We start from the raw sequence: 9582 nt of genomic DNA on the forward strand, positions 1-9582 counted from the left end.
TGTAGGTTCGCTCTATTGGCTGCTTTCTGCAGGGGGGCATTTAATCATTTGCAGAATTTATATGGCAGTTTGACTCTTTTGTGGGAGGCTAAACTTTCTGCAATACTTTTCTGTGCTGCTTTGCAAACCATAATGGTAGGTATTTCAAAGGTAGAATGCCAGACCAGTAGCAGCAACCTGGGCACACTCCAAATAACAAGCTGGAATGTTAATCCAGGGTTCTTGTGGAGCAAAAGCTGGATAGTTATCAGTGATTGGATATTCTGTTACACTATAATGATAATGTCACTATTGACCTGAAATGAAATATTTCAGAAGCATAAACAAATGTAGCTTTATTTTACTGCTACTTATATTTTAGGTCTCTTATTGATAGTGTAAATGCATTATTGGCAGAGATATAAGCAGAAAGGTAATTAAATGAAGATTCAGGTACTATGTAACATATTGCTGCTGGCAGATAGTCATACAGTTAGTCTGAGATAGAGTCAGACAGACAGAGTATATATGAAGGATACTAATAATAATTATAATAATTTGTGTAGATGGTAGAAACAGAAATCCCTACAACACTGTTCTGTGTTTAGGTTTCTGGCAGAGGGGCAATCATATCTGTATGGATGGGAATAGGTTGGCCATGAATTGATCGACCCCCCATAGAGGAGCACGATGTGATTGCACGCGTTGCATGTAGAGAGCAGTGAGTGCGGCTTGGGGGTCCCAGCACAGTCTCTATGGGGTCTTCTCCTTCCTCCTCTCGCATTTAGCGGGGCAGATGGTTGAGTCCCTCACGGTTGGTGCCAGGTTGAACCCCCCGCTGGGGTTTTGTGCTTCAGGAACGAGAGTGGTGTTGCTTCCCAGAGAGCCCCTATTAGAAGAAAGAGCAAATCCGCTAAATAGGCGGAACTGAGCATCAGGGGCAATAGCGCACTAAATGCATTCTAATATGAGAAGCCCATTGTGCCCCATTGTGCCCCATTCAGCGCCCATCATCGTTTAGTGAAAGAGTTATGGCGCTCATTGGCTCTGAATGGGGCCGCAGAATGGATACATGTGGCGTTCGCTCATTATATTCATCTTAGCCCAATTCCTCTGTGGAAACTGTTCAACTTTCTTCCAAGGTGCCTGTCATAGAGACATAATACAGACATAGGAGTCTCCAGTGGGACAGCCTACCAGGCTATTATATTCCCCCGCTAACGAGCGCTTCATAAGCCTTTCATACAGTCTGATCTTTGAAACCCCTTTCAAATCTCTCAAGCCTCCCCTAAATCCTATTTGGAACATTTAATTCTCTTCTTTTTTGGCCTGCTAGTGTGTGGGGCTTAAGCAGGCCACTTGGGCAGTGACATGCATGCTAAGGAACCCGCAACCATTTGAATAGCAAATCGCAGCTCTGATCCGCAGATCTCAGGCGACTGAACGACTATTGTGCGCCCAGATTTGTAGAAAATAAATACAGAGTAATCCTTCCGTCTCGTTTATGGGGCAACTGTTATCATCATTAATGCTCAAGGGCACTTTTATTGCAGATGTGAAATCAGGCTGGTCCGGGCAGCTGTACCATGCAGATATACCACAATAGAATATCTGTAGTAATATGTCAAATCAACTGGACTTGCTGTGGTTTTTTTTAAAAAAAAACAAAAAAACACAGCAAGTCGAGCTGAATTGCCTTATAACTACAGATATACAACATAACAGAATATTCACGATAACAGAAAATTAAACATTAGCGTTTCTCTGTAGGCTTGAGAGTATTCTCTAACATGAACACCAAACTACCACTGTTCAAGACAAACAATAAAAGACTTTGCTTGTTCACTTGTTCCCCCTCTATAGCTCTCTAGAATAACCCTTTTGTCGCTCAACAGCTTGGCAATTCATTGCAGGTCTTTTTACATGGCACACTTTGAGGCAATTGAATAGTTAACTCTGGGCTATGGGAAGAATTCAAGAGGATAGAGTCAACAGGAGTCCTGTGATTGGCTGCTCCTGAGCTCATTTACATGTCTGCTCCTATAAAACCCTTCAGGAGAGTCGCCAGACCCGCGTAGAAGCACAGACTCTGTACAAGGGAAGAGCGACAGGGACGCTTTGCTCAGAAGAACGATTTTGGTCAATGATTTTGCAGCTGCTATGAGGGAAAAATAGCTCTCCTGCTTACTAGATATTTCTTATAAACAGCAAAAATCTGAATATCACTAAAAGTTGCAAAGACAGACTATACAACATCTTTTCAGAAATGGGAAGACGTTACCTGTGTATGGGTGCCCTCCGGCTGCTGTGCTTGGGCATGTTGGTGTCGGTGTGTAGGTGCAAGACTGTGCGCTATAGGACTTACGAGGAGGACGAGCCTGGCACAGTGATAGGGACTTTGGCGGAAGATCTGCATCTGGAGGGAGAGGGAACTTTCCGACTGATGAAGCAGTTCAACAATTCCCTTATCCACGTCCGGGAGAGTGATGGGCAGCTGAGCATTGGGGAGAGGATAGACCGGGAGCGCATCTGCAAGCAGTCCCCTCACTGCACCCTGGCCCTGGATGTGGTGAGCCTGGCCAAGGAGCAGTTCAAGCTAATACATGTGGAAGTGGAGGTGAGAGACATCAATGACAATAGCCCCCGCTTCCCCAGCGCAGAGATACCTGTGGAGGTGTCGGAGAGCGCCACTGTGGGCACCAGGATCCCTTTGGACATTGCCACAGATGAAGACGTGGGGGTCAATTCCATCCAGAGCTTTCAGATCTCAGTGAATAGCCACTTCAGCATCGATGTGCAGACCCGGGCGGATGGGGTCAAGTACGCCGACTTGGTGCTGATGAAAGAGCTGGACAGGGAAAGTCAGTCTGCCTATACCCTGGAGCTGCTGGCCATGGATGGAGGGAGCCCGTCCCGCTCCGGCACTGCCATGGTTAATGTGCGAGTCCTGGACTTTAATGACAACAGCCCGGTGTTCGAGAGGAGCGCAGTCACGGTGGAGCTGATGGAGGACGCACCCGTGGGGTACCTGTTGCTGGACCTCAATGCAGTTGACCCCGACGAAGGTGTCAATGGAGAAATCATCTATGGCTTCAGCCCGCAGGTCCCTCAGGAGGTGCGGCAGTTGTTTAAAATCGACCCCAAATCTGGCCGCCTAACTCTTGAAGGTCAAGTTGACTTTGAGAGCAAGCAAACGTACGAGTTTGATGTCCAAGCCCAGGACATGGGTCCCAACCCCCTGGCAGCCACCTGTAAAGTCATCGTGCATGTAATCGATGTGAATGATAACGCCCCGGTCATCTCCATCACACCGCTCACCTCCATCAGCGCCGGGGTCGCCTACATCACCGAGGCGGCAGCCAGGGAGAGCTTTGTAGCGCTGATCAGCACCACGGACAGGGACTCCGGGCAGAACGGACAAGTTCACTGCACGCTGTATGGGCATGAGCATTTCAGGCTGCAGCAAGCCTATGAGGACAGCTACATGATCGTCACCACCTCTGCCCTGGACAGGGAGAAGATATCCGAGTACAATCTGACAGTGGTGGCAGAAGATCTGGGCTCTCCCCCTTTTAAAACAGTCAAGCAGTACACCATTCGGGTGAGTGACGAGAATGACAATGCCCCTGTTTTTGCAAAGCCAGTGTACGAAGTGTCGGTGCTGGAGAATAATGCCCCAGGTGCTTATATCACCACCGTAGTGGCCAGAGACCCGGACTTTGGCCATAATGGTAAAGTTATTTACAGACTAGTGGAGACTGAAGTGATGGGCGCCCCAATCTCAACCTACGTATCGCTGGACCCTGCAACTGGCGCAGTTTATGCGCTGAGAACCTTTAACCATGAGATCCTCAAGCAGCTAGACCTGCGAATCCAGGCGAGTGACGGAGGGTCCCCGCAGCTCACAAGCAGCGCTATCATTAAGGTGAAGATCGTGGATCAGAATGATAATGCACCTGTTATCATCCAGCCGGCTCTGTCCAACGGTTCGGCAGAAGTCGTGGTCCCATCTAGAGCCCCACACGGCTTTTTGGTCACTCAGATTAAAGCTAAAGATGCCGACGAAGGGGTTAACGCTGAGCTGAGCTACAGCCTGACAGAGGACGGCAGAAACCTGTTCACCATTAATAAAGTCACTGGGGAAGTGTTTCTCGTTGCAGATGTCAGTGAAGCTGTCGGACATGTGTTCAGAGTCACAGTGAGTGTGAGTGACAGCGGCAGGCCCCCTCTATCCAGCACGGCCACCATTACTTTCCTGGTCACTTCGGCCACCCCCCCAATAAACCCCGAACTCATGCAGCCAAGTTCCTGGGAGGAAAAGGTGTCCCGCTGGGATGTGCCCCTCATCGTGATCATTGTCCTGGCTGGGAGTTGCACCCTGCTCCTAGCGGCCATTATCACTATTGCAACTACCTGCAACAAACGCAGGAAGGAGAATAAAGGCGACAGCAAGAACCCGAGGGACATCTCCGAGCTGGAGAAAGGGGAGCAGGACGATGACGAGGGGCTTATTAGTAGTCAGCAGGGGAATTTGTTTGATACCAGGCCCTTTACTGGCACAGAAGTAGCACCGACTCCTGAAGCTCCGACCGCAGAGGAAAGCTTTGGCACCTGTCTGTACGACCCCCAGAAGCGACTGCGCACCACTAACAGCGAGGTGAGGGCCCGGGCATTGCTTTGGGTTAAATGGGGGGTCTGGGCAATATCAGGGGGCATTTCCAGCTTCTAATCACTTTTTACCCCCTACAGAATTATACCCCAGCTCCAGTCTTCGGGAAGGAAACTGGTCCGACTGTAACAGTCTGGAAAGGGCACTCGTTCAACACTATCCCCCTGCGGGAGGCCGAGAAGTTCAGTGGAAAGGACAGTGGCAAAGGAGACAGCGATTTCAATGATAGCGATTCTGATATCAGCGGAGACGCACTGAAAAAAGATCTCATTAACCACATGCAGACAGGTGAGACTGCCGTGCGACAATAATCCGGGGCTATGGGCTTTCCCTGGCTGCTGACAATGGGCTGGCGAGGGAATGATACCATTCATTTGACATTCTGTGTGGTTGTAAAATATGAACCTATGGATGATTTATTAACTACAGTTACCAGTATCCTGTTAGAATTTGTGTTGTGCTGGGCGAGGCATTGCAACAAGAGCGCTCAGTCGCAGGTATATATGTATATACTACAGCCACTGCGTGTAGAATTGGTGCCAGAAATGATTCATTACTGTATTAGGGGATAAATAATCTATGTATCCAAGGAAATCTGTTAAATATGCAGCTAAACAGTTTATACATATTCTGTATATATATTTCCTAATATTTATTTACACAGTAAATACCTTTTGTACACCTTGCACAGATCTATTAACATGGCGCCAGTTCAAATCTATGGGCAAATAAATGCTCTGCCGAATTCTGCTTTCTGTAGCAGTACCATGCATGTAACCACCAGCCCCTAATAAAACTGTAGTTCTGCCTGCCATTGATATACTGTATGGATACCCAGGCACACCTACACCTGTAAGGTACTTTTAGAAATCTTTTTGCTCCAGGGCCAAGGTCAGTACAAGGTGATGCACAAAGTGACTTCTGTACTCCTAGTGCCCTCTAATCTTAAAGCAGAATTACATTGCACATAAGAACAAAGCTAAATTATGCAATAAACACATGTTGACAGTATTTTTTAATTGGCAGTAGGCTACTTTTCTCAGTATATTTGCTCATAAATTGCTTTTCCTGATATAGCCTTCATTTTTAAAAATTCCATGTTCCAAAAAATTCAAAAAATTCCATTTTAGAATGAAATGTTATCTTTTTTTTTCCTTATCTGGATTTTTTACTGGGTTATTGGGTTAAGCTGAATTTTAGAATGCGTCACAGAGGGAAAGGTGAAAGCGATCTCAGAGACTCACTAGTACATTATTAAAATAGTGATATTATATTAATACAGAGACATTCCTAATGTCTGCCACACAGCTGTATAGTAAACCAGCAGGTAGAAATAGCAGTTATTTGCCTTGCGCTAGCAATACTGCAGGTAGACACATGGGAGAAGGGAACATTTAATGTAATGGCAATGGAAATGTAAAACAAGGCCAATTTATCAGAAGTTCTTATTTTTTAATATTTTGCATTGTATTAGCTGCAATATGAATGAGAGACTGCTAATGGAGCAAAAAGCAAATCATTTCTGATCATTTGCACTTGTAGCTAATCACAGAAGCTGCCATTTTGTAGTCTCAGTCAAGTGATTGTTTCTAAAGCAGAGATGAGAAACTGGAGGCCCCCCCAGCTCTTGTTGCAGGGCATCTCCCAGTATTCCAACCCAGCCAAAAGTTGCCAGGGGGATTATGTGGCTTGTAGTGCAAGAGGCCTCCTGTTGCCCTTCCTTGTCCGAGAGAATAATGTGCCTTTAGAGGGTTATAGTACATGGCACATTTGCAGAACACTGCTTCCAGTAGTCCTTCTCCTCCCTAAGATGAGATGGTAAAGAGATGCTAAAAATTGTAATTCCACAATACTATCTGACACCATAGCCACATACACAGAATGCAATATTCATGCACACCTGAAGCTATCCCTTCCTACCCAAATGTCTATTCATATATCAAGTTATACCTTCTGTAATACTTATGTTTATATTTTATAATATACTATAAATATAATGTTTCCATCAACCTGGGCATCACACTGGAAGCAATTTATATGAAGTAAACATCAAACAGCCTGAAAAAATCTGTATCTTTTTATTTCAGGATTATGGGCATGCACAACAGAGTGCAAGATCCTGGGGCATTCAGATCGCTGCTGGAGTCCATCTTGTGGCAGACCACCAAACTCTCATCCCCCCACAGTGCACACTGGACAGCTCTCTGTGTCAAGCTTTTGCAAGAGCACATCACTGCCCCGTGATCCTTTGCACAGAGATAACTACTACCAGTCCTCTCCAGCTCAGGCACACCTTCCCAAAACAGGGGGACTTCAGAGCGTCTATGAGAAAGTACTGCCAAAAGACTATGAAAGCAGGACAATAAATCTAATCTCCCCACCAAGGCCTGGTAGACTCCCTGACCTCCAGGAAATCACAATGCCTTTGTATAAGTCCCCGGGGACCACAAGATACATGTCTCCAGATGACAGTACCTGCGAGCAGGATGAACTTTAAATTTATTTATCTCTAACCCTAATATGGATACTTACACTTCCCTAATATGCAGACTTACAGAGTTGGGTATATAAGGCTTTGTGAGTGCAAATGTTTAAATTATTGACTATAGTAGGGAGATTGTTAGCTGCAAGAAAAACCTTTTTATTACTACTTTTACCAACAGTGTACTAAGGGCCAGAAATTTCAGTGCAGCATTACTAGGTTTGCTCTTATGTTTGGCTTGGGAAAACCACTTGTGTACATTCTACCACATATGCAACTGGAATTATGGAGAAATGTAAACTGGGCCCTGTGTCAAACAAGGGTGTCAGATCAGACTGCTGATAGAACACTTTGGTCACAGTTTTCCCCCTGGCACGGCAATGTAAAAAATGTATTATTTTGATGACAACAGACCACAATTCTCTGACACATATACAAAGAGGTAAACACCACATATGCTAAGCTCAGGAAATGTAACATTTTGGTCTGCCAGTCACTCACAGATCAGTCAGATCATCTGCAGACTGACCATGTCTGTTCTGATCACTTGATTTGATCAGCAGATATGGCTTGTCTATGGTCATGCAATGTGGTTTTTCAGTGACCAGATGGTTCTGATTCAAATCATTTCATGTGCTGGTGGCTTTATTCTGCTCTTTGGTGCAAGTTACCATTCCATCAACATTTGCATGTAAAGGCCCTTGTGCACTTGGAGTTCTCTAGCTAAGACAGCCATATTTTGACCTGGCATATAGACAATGGATTCTTCTCTTAGCTACACAATCCACATGAACACATCGTAAATCTGTATGAAAACAGAGGTGGAGTTATTTTGGTGAAATATCTTTCCAATTAAGTCATTCTACTGATTTCTATAGAATAATGTCTTGTCTGTGATCAAAAATACAGTTTTTTATCAGAATTTCCCCACTTCTAGTTTCATACATACAAGAAATCCTGTTAAACCTACGGTATGAGGTGTAAGTTCAGCTAATACAATCTCTGCAGCACTGTCTCCATTGTGATCCAAAGCAGGGCAGTGCAAATAGTAATATATTTAATATATTTTCACCATTTGTTAGGATAATAGATGTATTCTTGTACCTGCATAAGCAGCAGTGCATATTTAGTACAATTACACAGACTGATACATACGCTGAGACAGAGGGAGGAATCGGTCTTACCCTGGTGCTGGACAGAAAACACAGAAAAGTCTCATGTTTTCCAAATGCATTCTTTTATAGGGAATTTTAGTACAGACCAGGGGTGGTTTTTTGCATGTGGCAAAAATGTTAATAAATCCTTCCCAATGTGCCTTAATAAAAATTAAACTGTAGTGATACATTCCTGTCAGGCTGATGCCGTTTGGGTTTTCCAGACAAAAATAGTTTTTTTTTTCTGTTTATATAATTTTTATGAAATGTGCAGTATTTAGTTTTTTTACCACATTCATTCCCTTAGCTGACATAATGGCTTGCCATTTGGTAGTGATTATAACTATGAATACTGTGTACTTGTAATATGTTTGTAAATAGTCAAAAATATGTTCTATTTTTATATTAAAAAATATTCAGAATGGAATCTATTGCCAAAGGAACTATGGGTGTAAATACAACTGTATACCTTAAGTCACTCAAAATGTATATGTTTCAATGTACATTTGAACAATTATCTCAAAGACTTGACTTGCAAAAGTGTGACTTGTAGTTTATGCACTTGTGGTTCATTGAAAATGTTATTTAACTGCTTTTTACTTCAGAAAAATGTCACCATAAAACACTCTAATAAAGTATTTGTGACTTCTGTGAAGGACCTCACTGCAGTCTTTCTTCTGAAAAATGGTTGCTGTTTACTTAAGATCATATTGGTGGTAGGAGGAAAAAATATATATAAATATATATAATCCACTGTAAGGAGCACTCAGTCCAAAAAATATAAATTGCACATGAGTATAGCCATAAAAGTTGTAGGTATTGCATTAAATATTGCATTGCATTAGTCAAAAAGAAATGTATAAATACCTACATGGGTCCAAATCTTAAAGTGGAACTACTGTGAAAGTGAAAATTAGAGGGTTGGTTCACCTCTAAGCCAACTTTTACTATGTTATAAAATGGCCAGTTCTAAGCAACTATTCATTATTTCTTATTTATAGTTTTGAATTATTTGCCGCCTCCTTCTAACTCTTTGCAGCTTTCAAATGGGGGTCACTGACTCCTGTTGCCAAAAAACTATTGCTTTGTGAAACTACAGTTCATTTTTCTATTTAAGTTCTCTTCTATTCATATATCAGTCTTTCATTCAAACCACGCCCTGGTAATTTGGGTCGTAGCAACTAAATAGCTGCTGAAACTCCAAACTGGAGTGCTGCTGAACAACAATTGAAATAATTAAAAAAAACTCCAAATAATAAAAAAATAAGACCAAATTGTCTCAGAATATTACTCTCTAT

General features: G+C 43.4%; 1 protein-coding gene and 1 long non-coding RNA gene across 2 annotated transcripts; one reads left to right on the forward strand and one right to left on the reverse strand.

Moving 5' to 3' along the window:
- Positions 1–318: 318 nt before the first annotated feature.
- Positions 319–2343, reverse strand: LOC116408876. The gene is made up of 2 exons (XR_004221361.1): positions 2261–2343; positions 319–868 (listed from the first exon to the last, which is right to left on the reverse strand). It is a non-coding gene; the product is annotated as an uncharacterized LOC116408876 (long non-coding RNA).
- On the forward strand, positions 2060–8939 carry pcdh8 (protocadherin 8). Its single transcript, XM_002938040.5, has 3 exons — positions 2060–4636; positions 4729–4936; positions 6736–8939. The coding sequence occupies exons 1-3, from the start codon at positions 2246–2248 to the stop codon at positions 7143–7145; spliced, it is 3009 nt and encodes a 1002-aa protein (XP_002938086.2). The 5' UTR covers positions 2060–2245; the 3' UTR covers positions 7146–8939.
- Positions 8940–9582: the final 643 nt, after the last annotated feature.

Source organism: Xenopus tropicalis, chromosome 2 (assembly GCF_000004195.4).
Source record: "Xenopus tropicalis strain Nigerian chromosome 2, UCB_Xtro_10.0, whole genome shotgun sequence".
Lineage (NCBI taxonomy): Eukaryota > Metazoa > Chordata > Amphibia > Anura > Pipidae > Xenopus > Xenopus tropicalis.